This window comes from Taudactylus pleione, unplaced genomic scaffold (genome assembly GCF_031769625.1).
Source record: "Taudactylus pleione unplaced genomic scaffold, aTauple2 ptg000333l, whole genome shotgun sequence".
NCBI lineage: Eukaryota > Metazoa > Chordata > Amphibia > Anura > Myobatrachidae > Taudactylus > Taudactylus pleione.
Genome location: NW_028284734.1, coordinates 5,623,461 through 5,639,007, shown reverse-complemented (window position 1 = coordinate 5,639,007; position 15,547 = coordinate 5,623,461). Strand labels below are relative to the sequence as shown.

General features: G+C 43.7%; 1 protein-coding gene across 3 annotated transcripts in view; it reads left to right on the top strand.

Annotated features, from left to right (window-relative positions):
* The window catches only part of ARHGEF28 (Rho guanine nucleotide exchange factor 28), a 287,796-nt gene extending 273,553 nt beyond the window's left edge, over positions 1–14,243 (top strand). For all 3 annotated transcript variants that reach the window (XM_088443751.1, XM_088443750.1, XM_088443752.1), the window contains 2 exons: positions 534–801; positions 11,996–14,243. In XM_088443751.1, the coding sequence (XP_088299877.1) occupies positions 534–801; positions 11,996–12,171 (444 nt within the window). In that variant the 3' untranslated portion in view covers positions 12,172–14,243. The remainder of the gene's footprint in view (positions 1–533; positions 802–11,995) is intronic.
* Positions 14,244–15,547: the final 1,304 nt, after the last annotated feature.

Genomic DNA, 15,547 nt, shown 5'->3' with positions numbered 1-15,547 from the left:
CCATCATACTCCTTAGTGCTTTACAGGTGCCAAGTTGTGCTTCTGCACTATATTTTATCTACTTTTAGAGCAGAGTTTACCACAAGTGATATTTGCTAGCAAGTAATAAAGTCCTGGACGAGTTTGTGTGCACATGACCTGTACACTTAATGCACTATACTGGTCCTGAGCATTGGATAATTTCCATTTCAGTTTGTATGCTAAATCCAGGTTTCACCCATTTGTTATAAGGTGTCCTGTGAGAAGTTTCACAATACAAATATCTCTGCACTTCTGTGTTTATGGTTATTTAATGGTATGCTTAGGTCATTAAATGCACAAATATATACTACACTAAGGGGTGCATAAAGCTTTTTCCTTAACTAAATGGAAAGGCATCTCTTTACATTAACACATCTCGGACAAAGTAGAAATTGCAAGTTTAATAAAGCGAGGACAGAGGTTATGGGGGAAAGTGTTAGAAAAAAGTGGACGTGCTAAGCCTAGTAAACAGCCCGGCTGAGCTCACTCTCATATTTCTCTTCATATAACAGGGTGCAAGAAACTCCCAGCCTGACAGTTTACAAAATGAAGACTCCGTCTATATTAGCAATGCCCTGGCTCATATATCGCTCAACAGCATCACAGCACTTCCAAACTCGGGTTATTCCGACGCTCACGTGGACAATACCTCTGACTTTGTAGAGACTTCTAAGAACAGTTCTGTGGACATCTCGAATGAACCCTGGAGCGCCTTAATTTCCCAACAGCAGAGTCTTGAGAATTCCTCCCGGCACAGTAATAAAGACGCCTGTAATAATGGTAAAGCTCTTGCTACATGAAGCTGTGACTTATATTCGTAGAATTTGGTTGTATGCCCTAAAATAGAGCTCCATGAGAAAATGTTCTTCCCTATTAACCCTTTTCCTTCATTAACTAGCAGCACCATGTTGGTCGTCTCAAGTCGGGAAGCCCTGCAGGTGGGAAGCAGTCACGTCTACTGTGATGTCCTAGGAGACATTGTTACCTTAGGACAGTGGTGGCAAACCTTGGCACTCCAGCTGCTGTGGGAATACATATCCCAGCATGCCCTGCCACAGTTTTAGCATTCCCTAATAGCAAAACTCTGGCAGTGCATGCTGGGATAAGTAGTCCCACAGCAGCTGGAGTGCCAGGGTTTGCCACCACTGCCTTAGGATCTTCTGTAATAAGTTTTAAGATTGCAAAGAGAAATCCTCTTCCTGTCCAAAAAAGTTAGCCTGTACTTTCCAGTATCCTCAGAGGGGCGAATTCAAATGTTTAGCCGCCGGGTTTTTTTTTTTTTCAAATGCCTGATAGAGCAATTCAATTGTTGCTCTGTCTGGGTGCGATAGCCGCCGGCGCCTGCATTTCTGCAGGCACGCAGGAGTGCGCGAGTTGAAATGTGTCTAAAACACCCTGGATAGGGCGCGCTAACCCCAGATAGCGCGCCCTAACCAGGAATTAAGACTGCTTAAACCTCGTCTTTTAGGCGGCGAAGTGGGCGATAATTAATGAGCGCCCAGAACAGTTGAATAGCAAACTGGGCGCTCATTAATTATCATGCCCAAAAAAAACTATTGAATTGGCCCCACAGATTGTTATGTGTCGTTACATTTTGTAACCGTCCACATTCTATAATATTAGGGCCTAAAAATATCCTATTTCGGAGGTTCCTAAATTCCATTATAGTCCAGGTTTTTAGGATATCCCTGCTTGAGCATAGATGACTTAATTAGTACCTCAGTCAATTTGATATAACCATCTGGACTAGAGCATGGATATCCTTAAAACATGGACTGTAATGGCAGAATCTGGGAACCCTGTCCTAATACATTGCGCTACAGTCTAAATATTATATGCTTATATTCATTCTAAGCAGTATGTGAACAAAAAATGCATTTATTTGTTATTTTTAAAACATAAAGTGGTGAGATCAGTTCTAGCTATCGGGGTGACTGATGAGATGAGTGCACTCCGGTATCTTCTTTTTTTCCACCATCCAAGAGCTGTTTTGAATAGAGAAAAGCAGCAGCCTCAGAACTGCAGTAAATGTTTTTGGAACTCTGCCCTTGGATGTTTTTCAGGACAGCCACGTTCCATAGTTTCTTTTGGCCCACAATCTGTCTTATAAAAGTGCAGAATGCTGTTACCGTTGGGGGTCTGTCTTTTGTAATATTGTGTCAGTGAGGGCACTAGAGAAACAGGTGATATATGAAGCCACAGTAACCACATGTTTTAAAGATTTCCCATAGGATGTATCTAATGGAGTTATAAAAATATATATATTTTCATATAAAAATTTGTAGATACCATAGATTATGTGACTGTGTCTGATACAGACAACTGTTAAATAATCCATTTTGAAGTATTATCATTTGTTTGTTTTTTTTCAGAGTGAGTTTCCACCTAAATGTGTGTATGTTTATAATCTCCACCCTACCTCCATACTGCAGACAGATGTACTTTAATTTCCCTTCAAAGATTTGTTCAGAGGGGAACAGGGTGGAAGAGCTCAGAATGGACAACCAAGGATCATTTATGTCTGCCTGCTGTGTATGAGCAAACGCACTAAGGGGTACATTTATTAACATTCGTGTTGGTCCTGATTTGCATTTTCGGGTGATATTACTTTTTTGCACATCGGGAGTTCACTGTCAGGGTGATTTCTTAAATTTTTCAGGTTGAAATCGGATGATTTAATGTCGCAAATTCAGCCATTTTGAGCAGTAGAAATTATATCTCCATCGGATCAAATCAGAAGTACATTTCACTTTTCAATATAAATCGGGAATTTACCATTATTCGTTTTGCTAAAGTCGCCCATTTTACATTCAAATCGGGGACTCAATAGAAGTTTTAAATGCACCACCTCCTGAGTTGCAAGTTGCCATCGAACAGTATGTTTCTGAGTGGCAAGTGTGTTCTAAGGGTTAATGAAATAAAAAAAATGATGTGGGTACCCCCCCTCCCCCCCAAAAAAAAAGGCTAACCAGCCCCAGACTTGCCAACCTGCCCTGGTACCTAAAATTACGGATAACAAAACGTGTAGGGTTCCACCGTATTGTGTACCAGCACCAGGCTGCAGGGCCAGTCCTGGTTTCAATTATAGGGGGGAAAAAAGCCGCAAGTTACTAAAGTTTATTCTGCGGTTCCCACCATTGACTTCAATGGAGGAGCCGTTCATTGGCTGAGAGAGGCACGGGCTCACCTCTCCAATGAATGCTCAGATACGGCTCTATGAAGGCAGAACTGGCGTCTGAGCGTTTAATTCGGGAGATACCAACCATCCTGTTGTGTGGGTCGGTATTTTAGTTTTTTTGTATTCTGAAGACCTTGGATGCCTACTTTGGACAAGGGTAATGTAGGTGAGTATGTGTGTGTGTGTGTATGTATGAAATAAAACTGTACTTTCACGGTGTGTGTGTTGTTTTTTTTTTTACACATTTCTTTACAGGTGAACTACAGGTATCAGCGGGCCCATAATGCCCCCATAATGCCCCGCATGCTGGTACTTGTGGTTCTCCAAGTACCAGCATGCGTGGGAGGCTTGCTGGGACCTGCAGTTCCACTGTAAAGACAATGTTGATATTTGTATTTTTTACATACACTATCAACCCGCCACCTACCGCCCCAGGGTGGCAGGGATAGCCCCAGGCTATCAGCCTAGGCTAGGGGTGCCATGGAGAGGGGGACCCCTTTATTGGGGGGGTCCCCAACTCCTCAGGGATCCCTGGCCTGGGCTGACTAGCGGTCAGGACTGATGCTGCAGCTTGGGTGCCCGATGAAAGGGCTCCTCTGGGTGTGGCATCAGTCCCCCGCTAGAAAGGGTCCGGTGCTGGTTTTAATTATAGGGGGACCCCTACGCACTTTTTTTCCCCCTGTAATTAAAACCAGGACTGGCCCTGCAGCCTGGTGCTGGTACCTAATTTACGGTGGAACCCTACACGTTTTGTTATCCGTAATTGTAGGTACAAGGACAGGCTGGCAAGTCCGGGGCTGGTTAGCCTTTTGGGGGGGGGGGGGGGGGAAACCCACGTAAAAAATGTTTATACAAATTTAACCTGAAAAGAACAAACAGTGCACATATTTCACTGATATGTGCAGGCTGCTTGTTCGGGAGACAAATTCGGCCGCTTTAATCAGGACCTCAAATCGGGTAGGATCGACCAAATACACCATCACTCAAAAACGATCCTGTCAAAACCGGGACCTTGGTAAATTCCCAATTTTAAAAGTGTATAAAACTGCCGTTTTTGATCGATCCAATCAGATTTGAAAAACGGGACAAATCTGGACCAACACGAATGTTAATAAATTTACCCCTAAGGGTCTTTTATGTACATGCAAATACTGTTTTGTGGCATTTCTTGCCTACTTTTGTTTTGTATCTAAATGGGGTGAATGATGCAGTGGGGTATAGAAAACGGTGTCAGGAGCTTGTGAACTGTAAAGAGCTAAAAAAAGCTCAAGCTCCTTCCTATCTATACCCATATAGACTTCAGTTGTTTTAAGTGCTCAAAGGATTTGGGTGCTTTGTTTAAAGGCTGTGTCATGCTCCGGCCCTTATGTCATGCTCCGGCCCTTAAACACTTTCTTACCTCTCTGGTGTCTGTCCAGACTGGCACAGAGGTTTGCTCATGCTGCACATTGCTACCGGCTGGTGCTGAGGTCTGTCTGTGCTTCTCCTGCCCCGTCCTCTCAGTGTCCTATCACTGAGCATGGAAATGACTCTGCAGTCCCTTGCTCACAGCGTGCCTTCCCTGCATGATGGCACAAGCTGTATGCCAGAGTTCCCTCCTAATCCACAGTATGGGCGCAGCCATGTTGGGGATGTAATCAAGAAGCCGCCGGTCTAAATCCCGACCGCCAGCTTCCCGACTGTCAAATCCCGGCAAGGTACTAAAGACAGGCGTCGAAAACTCGACTCCTGTAATTAGACCTACGCTGGAAGACTGACGCCCGGCATACTGAACAAAGGGGGACGGTGGTTTAGGTTTTAGGGCTCCCGGGGGGAATTAGGGTTAGGCATCCCCCCGGGAGGGTTAGGTTTAGGCCTGGGGAAGGGGGGGTTAGGGTTAGGCACCCCCTGGGGAAGGTTAAGGTTAGGCACCCCCCCCCCCCCCGGGAGACTTAGTGTTAGGCTGTGGGGACAGGGGGGGTTAGGGTTAGGCACTTAGAGGGGGGTTAGGCACTTGGGGGGAGGTTAGGGTTAGGCACCCCTAAGGGAGGTTTAGGGTTAGGGGGTAGAATAGGGTTAGTCAATACTTACCTTATGATGATCAGTATTTTCACCCCTGCCAGGCTGCCCCTTTCAGGCGACCAGCGCGAATACCTACTACACCCCCATGTTGGACTCTGTCATCTGACACTCTTCCCTCCACTCAGAGCACTGGTCCCAGACCAGCTGATCGCAGCATCCAATCCCTGCGGATCCTCTCCTATAAATTCCATTTCCTGACTGGCCTCTGTTGCCAGTATAATGTCACTTCTGCTGAAGTTACAGCTCTTTGCTGAGCTCCCAGGTACGCTGTATCTGAATGGTTCCAGTCCGTTATATTTCAGTTCCAAGTCTGGTCATCAAGTCTCCTAATTCATCTAACATTCCAGTCTGGTTTTACCACAGAGAATTGTTAACATTGACCTATATCGATTCCAGCCGATACCTCCAACCATCAGTCCCATCCAATACTTCCATTATTGGTTCCAAACCGATCCAGTACTGCATTTCATCATCATTGGTTCCAAACCGATCCAGTACTGCATTTGATCATCATTGGTCCCAACCCGATCTGCCCATTGGCTACTCTCATCTGTGAGTGCATACACACCTATGGTGTAGCCAGCCTAGGACAAGTCTATGGCTCAAGCAATTACAAAGATCATGCAGCTTACCTCACTGGGATTCTCCTTCCTGTCGCCTCCATGGGAATAACAGGAGCCACATAAAATTAAGGTCTGAGCACTTTAGCCTCCACTTTAGCTGTCGATGACAAACTGGGTTGGGCTCAGAGTCTGGCACAGTCGCTATAAGGTCTGCTTTAGGTGTTCAGCAGGTCCCAGTAGGAAGGCGAAGTGGCAGAAGACTCTGATTTTGAGGTTTCCTTGTTTAATGACCATAATTCCAACTGGGGGACTAAGACCTAGTACGTACCATCAGCCATACACTAGAGATCAGGGGCAGTGAGCAATCTGAGATTCTGGACAGGTTTTGTCATCGGAGAAACTGCTTATAGAAGGAGTAACTAAAGCTGGGTACACATTAGAGCTATATCGGCCCTATCATTCAGTGTGTACGGGCAATCTGCATTAGTTATATCTTCTGGTTGGCCAACTGGACGATATCGCATGCGGCGTCGTGCAAGGTAATGAAGGATCATTCTGTTCATCATTCTGATGTGTACTGCAGATACGATATGTTGACCACCATATCGTCCAGGTGCACATCGCTCCAGTGTGTACCCAGCTTAAGCCTGAGCCCAGATTTCATGTATCCCACAGATTGCAGTCCCTTTATCCTCTCCCTAGTAAGATTATGGTGAAATTGGAATCCTTGATAAAACTGCTACTATTATTATTTTGCACACTACTAGTTTAAAGGAAAACACAGATCGGAAAATTAAGGTCTCATTTCAGACGGGTTACGCTGAGGCAGGGGCTTCTCTTAGATCTGATATAGCTTTGGCTTGGGTCAGTATGGCAGTTTAGAGGTAGTCAGGACAATTGACTTGAGTTTCTGGAATCTACAAATCAAAATCTGTTTAGGTAAAGGCCCCCATGCATCTGAGGAGGAATTACGCGATCCTGCGATCGGATCGGAAACACTGAGCCGCCGGTTGGAAATGCCGACCGGCGGCCATCGATGTTCCACAATCCATCGCAGGATCGATGAAATTCTACATGTTAAATTTCACAGAGCTGTCAATCACAATAATTTTTTTTATCGTGATCGTCATATCTGTGAAATCCGACATGGTGGATTTCAGCGATCCTTCAATGCTGGGTTGCAGGATCGCAACATCACGGCAATCCGTCACTGATGTATGGGGGACTTTACTCTGGGGGAATTGATATGGGACTCACTGGGGTTAGAATTTCAGCTTCCATAGACTCTGCATGCTGTGCCCCCTGGACTTTAGTTCAGAGTTTTTGGTATCCAGAGTAATCAAACTTTTGTGATTTAATGTGCTGTCAGCAGATGACATTTAATGCACTGAAGAGCCATCCAATCTGACAACACCATTGCCATGTCTTACATAAATCGCCAAGGGATATGGTCATGAGAGACTGTTATGCCCTGAGCTGAGCAAAACGTTTCAGACTCCATATCAGTTTTCATCCCCAGGGTGGAAATCTAAGAAGACCACTTACTCAGCAAACAAGCTCTTCATCCTGATGAATGATCCATTCATCAGGAGGTCTTTCAGCAATTGGTGGAACAGTGGAGGCAGCTATGATGGCACCTCCGTTTAACCACAATGTGGAATATCTCTGTTCCATGATTCGCAGGCATTTCTTGTAGATGCCATATTGGTCCCTTGGAGCTTCCATCTGATCTACCGATGTCCTCTGGTAGCAGTGCTTCCACAGGTACTCAAAAAAGGTCATAAGAGAGAGCGCTCAGATGATTCTTCTAGCACTGGACTTGTCCTATCTTGATACTTGTACGTTCTAAAATGGGAGAGTGCCCAACATGGTGCCTGCTTCCAAGACCTGGTCTCTTAAGTCATGGCCCACTTCATCACCAGAATTTACCTTGGCTGGCTTAATGTCATGGCTGTTAAAGCCAAGATCTTTAGAGCTAAAGGTTGCTATAACAATGTTGCGCAGACCAAGCTGAAAGCTAAAAATGGTAAGAACTACCACAGGGTTACTGCTTTTTCTGCAGGACAGTCTGTAAAAGTTTAGGACTAATTTCTTTGAGGGCTTAGCTATGAACCTTCAGAAAATTGTATTTTACGTGAAATCTAGACCATCTTACATGGAGTGATTCATATGCAACTTCATACACCCCGCAATAGCTCAATTGAGTCTCAACCTAGTGCGTGACAACTTTGTAGCACCTACTTCCAAATTAATGGATTTAGTGGAGTTGAAGATCCTTAAATGGAAGACTGCTTCCTGTTGGCTATCTACACAGTTAGGAGACTTAGAGTCTCATTCAGACCCGGTCGCCAGCGCTGAGCGCTGGCAACCGGGTCGATGTTAAGGTCCTGCGCACGCGCAGCGGCCGCACTTTCGCGTACGCAAGCCCCGGAGCGACAGAGAAATTCTCTCGCTCCGGAGCTCACTATAAAAGGGGCGGCTGTCGATGGTGATCGACAGCTCGCCCCATTTTGTAGGCCCGGCGGGGGGTGGCTACACAAACTGAGGCGTTCCTGACGGAACGCCTGCCGTTTTGTGGACAGCCGCACTGGCATCAGCAGTGATGTCAGTGGGGAGCTTCCTGCTCGAAAGCTCCCTGGGGCTTGCCGTTGCCGAGACCCAACCTTAGGGTCTCGTCGCAAGCCCAGATGGTCGCGATGGTCTTGAGCATCGCGACCATCCCCCCTGGTCAGTTGCTAAAGCTGTGGGTGGTAAGCCACAGCATAGCTAGCGACCAGGAGGCCGCAACCAGGAGGCCGCACTAAAAGAAACAAGCGGCCGCCCTCATTCAGAACGAGCGCTCGCTACTTGCGAGCACCTCTGAATGAGGGCCTTACTGTGCTGGGCGCTCTGTTTTGTAGGTCGTCTTTCAATTAAGTCACGGCTGTTCCTTAGAAAAAAAACTCTTTTTAGGCCAAAAATGGTCTCTAAGTTCAATATGAATCAGGATCCCAGCCTTAGACTGGTGTAGGTTTCAGAAAAAGAAGGCTCCCGTATTATATATGTCTACAACACACAGGAACCTTGCAATGATGGATGATCGGTTATTTCTATATGATGTCCACAAGAGAGGCCAGCTTCCAATCAGACCATTACCAGGTGGATTACTTTAGTAATTCACCAGACATACATTGGGGCAGGGCAGCCTTTTCCTATAAAATGTGAGGGCATGTTCTACCAAATGCAAGCCTTTGCGGAGCAGTTGTGCAGTACGGTTACTTGGTCTTCAGTGCACACCTTCGTTAATTTCTACAGATCCCGTTTCTCCCAATGGGATGCTAGAAAAAATTTGATTTTGTTTTGTACACATTAGCTCTTTTTGTCAGTCAGTTAGTTCAATGTACACTGGAAATCCTCTCTTTACGCTCTTTGTCTTTGTTTACTGTTATTGTTGATTGTTTGCTTCACTATTATCCTTGTTAGGATTGTTGTTCTTGTTTTCTCCTCGTCCTCTCATTCTGTACTTCTGTATTTTTTTGTTGGTTCTAAACCAAAACCGTCCGAAATCTATGGACTTCAACATCATTTTGAGGTATAAAAATTCTATATTCACTAGTTTCAACTTTAATTGAAACCTAGACGGCAATGTTAGTAGTATTTGTCTGCTCTAAATCCAGTCGCTTTTGATCTTTTGGTCTAAAACCGACAGTATAAGTACAAACACAACGGCAGGGCTGGTAGTTCCTTGTGAGGGAAGACCCCATTTTATTTTTGGGGTCCCTACTTTCTGAGGAATTCCAGCCCTAGGCTGACCAGTTTGGGGCTGGTTAATGTGATAGCAGGGGCATTATTCCCCGACTAGTTATTGGAAAATAGAGGAAACCCCACGCCATTGTTTTCCCCTATTTACTAGCACCAGCCCAGGCTGAGAAATCAACCAAAAACACTAAACTGTACTTACAATGAGAGAGAGAAGTAAATTTACTCCTATATCTTTGTATCCAGTGACTCCCAGTGGAGTGAAAGAAAAGGTTTTGGTGCAAAAATCCCATTTCATGGTGGACTTGTATGGATTTGTGGCCAAGTTGCCAAAATTTGTGGGACTGCAAGTTTGCACTGTTTCATGTTAGGAGTTTAGTGTATTGGGGGCTAAGTGCAGATGAATAAGGTACATGAGTGCACTTAGTTTTGCATTGATGTAGGAAAATAAGATATTGATATGAGCTATTTGGAATCCTGACTGCTGACATCCCGACGGTAAGTGTTAGGGGTCAGGGTTAGACACTAGGGGAAGGGTTAGGTATAGGCTGCGGGAAAGGTGGGATAGGGGAAAGGTTAGGATACTTAGGAAATTCTGTTGGGATGCCGATGTCAGTATTCTGACTGCCATCATCCGACTGCCGGGATCACGTACCGAACCCATTTGGGATGCAGAAGGCGTTTCCAGTTTTACTTGTAGGTGCTGTGACAAGTTAGTTAGCTTGGTAGACTGGTGTCAGTGGTTTCAGTGATTAGGTGCAGAATCAGACTCCACACGTGGCATTTCAGTAAAATTAATGAACGTGGGGCTTTACTTCCAGCATAATCAGGAAACAAACAGAAAATAATAAACACCTAGCCCTTTCTTAGGGCACTAGCGCACTTCTTCGCCCCTAATTAACCTTGGGCAAACATAGTTCAAAGTCTCTCTCTGCCTCCTGCAGAGTAACACTGGGATAATTAGCCTGGCCTGACTTGGCCTCTGGCTTTTCAATTGTCCGCTGTCCTGACACAGGCTCCGGCCTGGTCTTTAGCTGCCACAGCCTCACAGTCTGGCCTGCTTCCTTGCAGTTAACATAGGCTCAGTAACAGAGTTTGATGGCCTTCCCTGTATCTCACAGGTCTAGGCTCAGGCCTCCTGGCCCCCAATGGCTTCCTTGCACAATGAGCTCTGTCTGATTGTTCTGGCTCAGTCCTCCCTGGACTGAATCCACTGGGCAGCCCTTACACAATCTCCCAGAATGCTTTTGTATTCTGTGTGGGCGGATCTCTCCTGCCACACACAGAATCTGCTGCTCATCAGCGCCATCTCTGGTGATACTGCCACAGTACACAGCAAAAGGATTCAAATCACCCAGTCAGTCAGAAGTAACAATATAATGGGATGTAGATTTCACTGTCCAGCGGCACTTTTTCAGGAAAGTGCAGTTTGACCATTGTAGCAGAAACATTCATATGCGCAAACACAAGTGGCTTGGGGAATACAGACGTTGTACACATAATAACCTTTCAGTCATAAATGAAGCTTAACTGAGTGGTATTTTAAGAAAAAAAATATAAATGTTTAAACTAAAGAGCTTATAGTCCTAAAATGGTGGTTGGCTGGGACCTTTCACATTGCCATTTCCATAGACTGGGATGAGGACTCTGCAGACAATTAGCCCAAATAAAACAGAAGCAGGGCCCCCATTTGTTTGCATATTATCAGCCTCTGATAGCCGGGCCTTTATCCAGAGAGCGTAAACGGCATATTCACGCCTCCAACACAAGACAGAAAAACATTGTGCTTTGCATGGGGTTGGTTTTTTTTTTGGTTGTTTTCTGAAGACAAAATTTGAAGTGCCAACATTTTTACATTCAATAATTGCGCAGGAAAGTATGCAACAGGAAAGCCAGAAATCTGTACAGAGATCAATAAGATTCAGTTTCATCATGTTCCTTTCATGTGTTTCCACGGGTGCACAAAGACACTGGTGTGCACATCAATACCTAGGGTATTCGGCCAAAAGCATGGATGTACAATAACACTGGGGCATAATTGAAAACAAAGTAAGGTAAACGTATTTCTTCCTGTTGAAACATTTTGGACACTGGTAAAAGAATATTTAACAATGTCACAATACCACATTTGGTTCATATTTTCTAATTGGGAATAAGTATAATGTTCTGGAACTGATCAACTAATGATACTAGATATGGCGGAATACTCAGTTAATTCAATATCTTCTTTAGCCAAAATGAAATCTCGTACAGTCATTAGCTCATACTTTCCTGTATGGGATTATAGCATTTAGTACTTGTAAATTATAGGTTAGTGTATTAGGTTCTTTTTTTCTTTCCTATTAACTTTAATTTATGTTCTCCATTATGTAGTAAACCTTATAAGATCTTGCATTACAACTTTTACATCAATAATATATGTCTTCTGTTACAGATCTTAACGCAGCCCATGTCATTTTCTGTGGGACATTACTGGCTTCATCAGGACATAATTTAAACGCAGGGACCCCTCAGTCATCGCAACCGTCAGAGACAATGAAAACACACCACACTGACACTCCAAAGGACATAGAAAATGGTGGTGTGGAAGAGAATATTGTATACATCTGACCGGGAGCAGGCAACATTGTCACTTTTTTGTGCCATACTTCTGGAACTGAGATCAGACATTGTAAATATCGATCACTTTATCTCTGTTGGAATTGCCATTGATTGGCAGTAATTCTAAAATATTGCACATGGATACCAAAATCCATTTTGGTGATAACGGCGGTCATTCTGGTCAGTGACTGAAATCAACCTAGTGCAACCAGTGCTACGATCGGCTACTAATGCCTCAATGACTCTTCAGTAAACTTATATTCACTACTACAAGTTACGTTTTAGATACAGAGATGTTATTTGAGTCCACGGTTGTTCTTGAAGAGTTTGATGGATTATTCATTGGACTAAATATAATGCTGTCGGGTGGCCATTGCTTGTATCATAGAATATTTAATGAATATGAATTTTGGCCCTAGAGTCTGCTTTATAAGTACCCTTTAGATGTTAAGGGGTAAACTTTTTTTTTTTTCTTGTGGAAAACAGATAAGTTATTATTTTTGTTTTACATGCTGTAAATCACCTTTCACTGCTTTAGCACCTTTCCAAGTGACAGATGGGCACATTCTGATAATTAAAACATGTCCACATGCCAAATCTCTGCAAAGGTTCAAGGAGTACTCCTCTCTGTGTGAGCTGTCTACAGGCATTGTACAGCATCCACAATCTACCCGCATCAATGGCCCACGCAGTGCGGAGGAAGCCATTGTCAGGGCTGAACCAATATTTATCCTATTCGCTAGAAAACACTGACCTTATTGGGGCATGAAGCACAACGTGTCTCATCCTATAGTGATGTTTCTAGTTTGTAGTGAATTCAATAGGCAATATTCAAATTAAAATAATGTAAGGATTGTGTGGCTTAAAAAGGTGTTACCCGTACCTCAAGTGCAAATAAATGTAGCCAAAATGTATCAGCCGTGACACGTGACTACGCAATGGCAAACACAGGTCCATATGAGGATATAGCTTTGATTATCTCAAATCATCCAATAAATAATTAACATGGTAGAAATTCTTCTTGTATTGTGACAATGGGGTCTATGTACTAAGCCTTGGAGAGAGATTAAGTGGATGGGGATAAAGTACCAACCAATTAGCTCCTAACTGTCATTTTTCAAACACATCCTGTAGAGTGACAGTTAGGAGCTGCTTGGTTGGGACTCTATCTCCATATTTTTGATCTCTTGCAATAGCTTAGTACATAGACCCCAAAGTCTCCAAATTCTTTAGTGCTCGATATAAAAAAAAAAATCAATATGTGAAACATTACTCTAGACAATACATGTCATTCTCTTCCTTCACGATGCTGCAGGAACCCTTGTAATCTCCAGTGTGATATGAGCAGTGTGATAAACACAGGTAGAGAGATGCAGTCACTGTCATATTGTCTTGCACAGGGAAAACATCACCCTAGTGAATTATTCTTTTAATAATGAACATTTTCCCACCTTGAGTGCTTTAAGTCTACTACGAGTCTCAGGAGTCAGTCTGTGCGTTACTGTAGTCCTTAGGGATGACATTCTGGGGGAAGTGCTATCTGCCTGATTGTTATCCCTCCGCTGGCCTGTCATGCAGGTCCCTCCTCCACTCTTAGTCCACGTAATGCCAACCTCCACTGTCTGAAGTCAATGGGTTTAAGTTGACCTATAATAGTTGCTGTTTTAGAATTGTGGTGCTAAACAAAAGGTAGTGTTTTCTGTGTGGAAGTAAAGATGACAGGAGCACATCTGTTCTTATTCACGATGCAGATTACTTTTCAAGCTTTGAAACAATCAATTCATTCACCTTCTATGTTTATAAGCTCAGTGAACACTGTCCAGCAGCCACATATCACTTAACTATTGCGGCAATGGTATAAATAGTATAGAAAAAAACAAAACACCAATGTGTCTGGAAATGTGAGATAAATGGGTTGCAAACCTTTTTCATTCCATTATCTGTCTGGCACAAGTTGCAAGCCTTGTATTTCCAGGCATACGGTGAATGTGTATTTGGCTGCTGATGTCACAGATCAGATGAACTGCACATGTTTCTCACAAAACCATCACTACCATTAAATAAAGCAAACTGGATCAATGGCTTATGTGTGGTGCCCCATTATTCCACATAGATATTTTATCATGTGCGGCATTAGTATCTGTAAGGTTTGTGGAACACTGCTGTAACGAGCTTTCAAGAAGAGTTCAAGGCTTCTGCTTGATGACGACAATAGACCTGACCTGCCTAGAATTACAGTAGCCCCGTCACCTACACACCTCATGCCTCAGTGATGTCTCTGGTGTTTATTGAATGTATTGGCGATCTGCACTGTGTATAGAGGACTATTCAACTTTATGGTATTTTGAAACTATATTTGTGCCACAGATATGCTGATAACCTGCATATAAATCATTTCATTGGATGCTTTAAAGACCATTGCGGAATAAAGAATAAAGTACTGTTTGTTTTTTTTTTTCCTTTGAACAAACTCAGGTGTAACTTTCAGAAAGGAGAATTCCATGTGTGCCAACTGCTTGGCTAGTGCACTGATAGACAGCAACTAGTTACAACAATGTTCTCAAAGCGATTACGAGAGACACTGGAACGGATTTGTTGAGAAGGATGGTAAAATGCGCTGGTCTGCGCAGTGGACACCATGTGGCGGCCATTAAATAAAAGTTGATGATATCTCTGTTTAGCTGTATTCACTTTGCTTATAGGAAAATGTCTTGAATGAATAATAACTATCCTGTCAGGGGTACTAGGGGCATTTGAAACAAAATTCCACGGACAACTGTATAGGAAGGCTGGTGTTGCCGATAGTAACCAGATTGATTTTTCTCATACTTTTGAAAATATAAATTACGCCGTGACGGGTTGCCATGGGCCAAATCACATTTTTGTTTTATTGTTTTTTTATATATCCTTAAGAGGTCTATGGGCCTGATTCACTACGGATCTGCATATATGTACGTAACTGCGTTGCTAATATCAGTGGTGTTATTTAAATGTTTGCATTTGCATCGCGATAGCTGCCTGATATAAGGACGCCCACTTCCCCTCACTCACATCCGAATACTTGGCCAACATAGTGAAACAAATGGTAACATCGAGTAACATCGGACAGTTAGGCCACCGCCCACAAATGGCACTTCCTGTCAATCATTCTACCTTGGGGCTGCGTATCTGCAATTTCGAATGCAGTGACTGGCTTGCGCGCGCGCACACTGCAATGCAGGCACTGTACGAATTAATTTACTGATTGCGTGTGTTTAAGCAACTGCTTTCCTTGCTGCATCAGGCCCTATGTACTAAGCCTTGGATGGAGATAAAGTACCAGCCAACCAGCTCCTAACTAATTTTTTAAACAAAGCCTGTGGCATGGCAGTTAGATGATTGGTAC